At 38.4% G+C, this 6,000-nt stretch overlaps 1 protein-coding gene across 1 annotated transcript; it reads right to left on the reverse strand.

Moving 5' to 3' along the window:
* Window positions 1–2,739: 2,739 nt before the first annotated feature.
* LOC128163272 (uncharacterized) lies at window positions 2,740–5,008 on the reverse strand. Its single transcript, XM_052826817.1, has 2 exons — window positions 4,790–5,008; window positions 2,740–4,291 (listed from the first exon to the last, which is right to left on the reverse strand). Exon 2 carries the CDS (start codon window positions 3,541–3,543, stop codon window positions 2,740–2,742), a length of 804 nt encoding a protein of 267 aa, XP_052682777.1. The 5' UTR covers window positions 3,544–4,291; window positions 4,790–5,008.
* Between the last annotated feature and the right edge of the window lie 992 nt (window positions 5,009–6,000).

A 6,000-nucleotide genomic window follows, 5' to 3' on the forward strand; every position in this document is an offset into this window, starting at 1 on the left:
CTCCACATTCTTTTTCATCCACTGTTTCTGCAGTCTCAATCATGGTCAAAGGTGCTGCCTCTTACAATGCTTACATTGTTGCCAATAATTACATCAGCAAAAGGTGAGTCAAGACATAGCGCGTGCACCTTACCTGAAATGTATGGCGTTTTCACACTTACTATCGCCTCACTGCAAGTTCTCCTTGTACCATCGGCCAAAGTAATTACTTTTGTTCTCCCAGTTTTTTCATCATCTGAAACCAACTTACTATTAACAAACACAGTGGAACATCCAGTGTCCCTCAAAACTGAGACAACTTTTTCACCAACTTCCCCACTTACCAAATCTAGACCCGATTCACAACATGTTTCAAGACTAGACTCATCAGTAGCTGATACGCCAGACAACTTAACAACCATCTTATTCTCATGAACACCATCACCCTGATCAGAAACTATCATATTTTCATCAAGACACAAACCAAACCGCTCTTTCGACTTTTGATTCCCTGGGTGGTTTTGATTAAAAGGAGGTTTCGACTGATATGTACTACGCAAAGGACAATTTGGCGCAATATGTCCTACCCGGTTACACTTGTAACATGTTTTACTTTGCTCTGATGGCGAGACATGCTTACCCCTTTGGAACTGACCTGAACCAAACTTATTGGGTCTGGGACCCGGCTTTTCCCCTGCGTTACCTCGTCCACCACCTGCATTACTGCCTTTATGTGCAACCTGAAATGACTCCGACAAAGTTATAACATCTTTGATAGAGTTTGGAGTATGCTCACGAACCCACAATTGCAAATCATTTGAACAACTTCCTATCACCTGTTCTCTCAAAATCAAATCAAACAACAATTCAAAGTCTGAACCAATATCCTCCCTATCACACCAGTGGTGAAAGAACCTTTCTGCACGAACAACAAAATCTTTAAATGACTCATCACTGAACTGTCTACACTTCCTAAACTTATCCCGATAAGCCTCTGAAGTCAATTCATACCTTTTCAGAATAGCAGTTTTAATAGCATCGTAATTCTCACTCTCCTCATCTGACAATCTAGAATAGGCCTCAAGAGCTTTACCCGATAGCATGGGGACTAAACGAACCGCCCATTGAGATTTATCCCACTTTTGTAAGCCCGCTATTTTCTCAAATGATTTTAGAAAAACATCAGGGTCTTGACCTTCTTCAAATTTGGGCAACTTTACACTAGGAGTTTGAACACTCTGAGGGGAGGGACCAGTTTCTAACTCTCTTTCTTTAAGAGCTAACTCTTTCAACTTAATCTCTTTCTCAGCCTCCCACTTATCTCTGTCTCTCTTAGCTTGACGCTCCTCTCTTTCATGAGCTAACCTTACTTTCTCAAGTTCTCGCTCAGCTTCTTTCTCTGCCCTCACTGCCTCTCTTTCAGCCCTAGCAGACTCTCTCTCAGCTCTCATTGCCTCCTGCTCCTGACGCCACACCTCTAAACAGTCCTTGACGCTTGACCCTTTCGCGATAAGCTCGGTCATCCATTTCGGCATATGTGACATTGTGAAAGTTTATGCACTGAAACATACAAAAATAAGAAATATCAAAGTCAAAATTTCTAACATGCAAACACAAGAAAATCTTTTGATTTATGCAAGCTCAGATGCATCCCACCGCTGCCACCATTTGTGAGGATGTGTGATTATGCATCCTGATGAACTTACATAAATCAACAGAACAAGTATGAAATTTTTAACAAAATGTTTAATAACAAAATAAAATAAAATTAAACAGAAAATTCAACGAGAAAAAACCAAACAAACAAAAATATACAAATTAAATAATGAAATGAAGGAAAAGTCTAAATAGTCAGCCCGGTTCCGGTGCACGTGGTGTTTAAGAACCCTCAGGTGAACACGTGGTTACAGTCAGGTTTAGGTATATCGGCAACCACCAGAACTAAGTTGAAGTACATGTAGAAAGTTCACATGCTGCACGGGTCTATCGAGGCTTCATTAGACGAGAGTTTTCCTTGGAAATGTAAATAACCCATGGCCTCGTCCACGCTGATTGGAGGTTTCTTTCAATAAACTCAATAAACAGAATATAAGTTTTCAAATGACACAAATTATATAAATATCAAACTTTCACAATGTTAAGTTAAAGCACGTATCTGCATTGACGATTATAAATTGGTAAAACTGCGAGGATCACCCTCAGGTATAAATTCATAAGTAGTTTTAGAGATGTGTCGAAAGGGCCGCCGTAGTTCACTCACTCACTGTAGAACAGCGGTCTCTATAAATTATCCCATGAAAATGGAAACGGCTACTCATAAATACAGGAGCTGGAAATATTTCAGCACCCAAGAACCCTCCTTCCCTGACAGGTATTGACGTTCTGTAGGGACGGGGAAATTTACAGCAAAACAAGGCAGAAAAGACCCTAATAAAATAAACAAAAAGAAAAACATACTACCGAAAACCTATTCAAACATGTGTGGTTAAAACGTACAAAAATGGGTTGTTTAAATACCTGATGTTTTTCTAAAACAGGCCCCTGAGCACTAGACGGGATGACGACCACGTCTATCGGCTGATGTTCCCGGGTACTACCCGTGCATACTTTTACCAACTATTTAAGGTATCAACGAGGGGCTCCCCACAGGATTGATATGTTACCACGGTAACCAAGGGTCAAAGTATTAAAACAAGGGGCTCTCCAAAGGATAAACCGAAAAGGTGAACCAAGGGGAATTATAATTATACACAACGAATTTTAGTTTGTTACACTCTCCTTTAGGAATAAGGCAAGTTCTTTCGAGCAACACAATAAAAACTGTTCACGTAAGAACAAGTCCTTCAGATCATCGAATGTCTTGTTAGTCTTAGACAGCTGAATCCACCGCTCAAGGTAACTGTCCAGTCTGGTAGAAAATTGCATAAAAGTTTCACTTCCGTCTGGTTTTGAAAATCGGAACTTCTTGCGGAAACCGTCCTCCGTCATGTCAAATCGTTTCAACAGGGCGTTCTTCAACTCGTTGAAATCAAGTGCTGTTTCGGGTGAGAGTCTTGCGAACACATCCAGTGCCTTTCCTTTGAGTAATGCGCTAAGATGAGTCCCCCACGTGTCTTTATTCCATTTCTGCGTTGTTGCGTATATCTCAAATCTTTGAATGTACGCGTCAATGTTGTCTTTCGAATCCTCAAACGGAGGAAGTTTTGGTCCTTTTATCACTTGAGAAGTTTCTTTCTCCTCTTTAGTCACAACACTCGGCTTCATGTGAGATCTCTCGAGTTGCAGTTTGTGATCAAGTTCCAGTTCTTCTAGTTTTTGCTGATGTCTCTTTTCTTCTATCAATCGGGCGTGCTCTCGCTCATCATGTTCTCTTGCGGCGCGCTCTTTCTCCATCTGTAGTTTGAAGTCGCGGTCTCTCTCCTCCTGTCTCTCGACTCTATGTTTCTCACGTTCGTCCCGCATTCTGGCCTGTTCGTCCTTCACGAATTGTTGAAGGTCTTCATCCTTCATCCCCATCTTGGTCCCGACTTCAAGTAGCTCCAGCATCTCCTTGACAGTAGACATGGTGCATTGACTGACAGACCAACTTACCTCAAAATTATCTCATAAAGGGACTAACTTCTCAACTTTTAACAAAACAATCTGCCTAACGTAATGTACTCACCAAGGGAAAAGGAAACAACGACCTACACTTGCTCTTACATGTACTACAAAAGAGATCAAAAAATGAAAAATAAAATAAACCTTGGCAACTGTTCACTTATAAAGATATCTTGTAGTATCTGGAGGAGTCAACTCATCCCACCGCTGCCACCAATTGTAACGGGATGAGCGGAGGCTACTCCAAACAACAACAAGACATCTTAAATTTAACAAAATTTAATAACAAAAAAAAATAAGAGAAAGAAAGAAAAGATAGAAATATAAACACTAAACCACACAAACACTCACACAACTTTCACTCAACAAGAAAAAATATGATGTTTATACAAATGACCAAAAATAAATTAGAAGAGTGTCCGAATCTCCGGGGCTGTAGTCCTGGACCAACTACGGACAACCACAACTAGAGTAGTTTCGTCACCACAATCATCATCATCATCACCACTATCGTCAACATCATCAACTACAACACCATAATCATCACCGACGTCACCATGAACGACATCATCTACATCATCTTCATCGACATGACCATCATCATCGTCGTCGTCATCATCACCATAACATCATCGTCGTCATCAACATGAACATCGCATCGTCATCGACTTCACCATAACATCATCATCTTCTCAACATCAACAATATGACACTACAATAAGTGTACAAGTGACACCATAACACCATAATAAAAACAATATTGTATAATACATCATATAAGTATCTCACTGATAGTATCAAACTATGATAATGTATAAATAGTATTATATTAAAGGCAACATCTCAAAATATTGTAAGTATATGGTAACTAAGTTATTTGTTTACAGTAAACAATATGGCGTCTGAGACTTCCGGTGACGCACTTCCGCCCAAGTAGTTAAGTGGAAAAAGTGACCATAAATTGTAAAATAAAATAACGCATAGAAAATAGCCCTTTAAATCACCGTTTCTTTATACAGCAATAGCAAAAACTGTACTATAGAAAAAGACGAATTCCATTTAAACACTCTCGCTAAAGTCACACATCAGTGAACACACAGGTAACTCTACAGTGAACAATGGTCAAGGTGACTTTATAGGACGACTGCGTAATACTAATAAAAAGGCAAAAATTTACAAATGAACAACACCAAACTAAATAAATACTTACCACGGTCAGCTATCCGTGTCCGCGTCAAATGCTGAACTTGTGAAACTAAAACATGCCACACAGGCTTCTAACACGATACCCCCTTCACACACTAAGCACGTCTTTATTGCTGGACAGCTCGGCCGGGTATAACTTAGCGCCTATTGTTAGCGTCGGCCAAGCACGTTGCAAAGAATTATGGGAAAAATAAAATCGGGTGTGTTCGATATGAACAGTGATTGTCACATGCTGTATCTAACAACCTTAAAATGTCTATATAAAAACTTAGGTTTCAGTATTAGCCTATGTAGCTTTTCTATTGTCAATTTTTAACGATGCATTGGGGCCTAGTGTAATAAATCTTTTAATAAGTCACGTAATGCGTCTTATAACTTATGATTGGATGTTTCAATCTTAAGTTTCCATGGTATTCATAATACGTTTTCTCTTCTTTTCTTTGTCAAATCTTGGAATATATGAGAATTTTTCAGAGTTAAAAATATTTTAAAAGAGTTTCATAAGCATATAGAAAGCGATGAAACAACTGCTTGAAATATGTGAAAATTTATTCAGAGTTTAAAATACTGTTAAACTTCGATATCTCGATTACTGATATCTCGAATACAACGGATATGTCGAAGTGATTTGTAAGTCCCAACTACGTATTCCCTTAGGTGTTCTACTCTCGATATCTCGAATATTCGGATATCTCGAAGTTTTCCAACAGTCCCATTTAGTTCGAGATAACAAAGTTGAACTGTATTTTAAAAAATTTACATATTTAAGCAGTTAGAAACGGAATAAAAAAACTGCTATTTAGGTGAGCGATCTAGCCCATGGAACACTCGTTTAAATTTTTTCTTTCTTTTATGCTTCTTTCTGCTGAAATAATATTTTTAACACATTTTGACAATGAATAATTTGAACACGTTGACTTCATGAACTGAAAATATGTGATGGGGAGAGAGGGATTTATTACTAAGATTGTTTTGTTTTGCCAAAGCCCGGAAGAAAAAAATAACACAGTCGAACATTTTATTTTTATTCTGTAACAATAATATATATGTTTGAAACCAAAACGAGACATATTTGCCTAGACTTCGGGTTATTTAGTATTTTAGAATCCAAATGCTTTCTAAGAACTTAGTCAAAGACGTCATCTTATGTTATTTTTTAGGAAGAGTTCACTTTACTTGAAAGTTCTCTGTATAATTCATGAGAATCGGGATACA

Source organism: Crassostrea angulata, chromosome 9 (genome assembly GCF_025612915.1).
Source record: "Crassostrea angulata isolate pt1a10 chromosome 9, ASM2561291v2, whole genome shotgun sequence".
Classification (NCBI taxonomy): domain Eukaryota; kingdom Metazoa; phylum Mollusca; class Bivalvia; order Ostreida; family Ostreidae; genus Magallana; species Magallana angulata.

Excerpts from the sequence above, each read along its gene's own strand:
- LOC128163272 (XM_052826817.1), bottom strand. The coding sequence starts at position 3,543 with ATGTCTACTGTCAAGGAGATGCTGGAGCTACTTGAAGTCGGGACCAAG.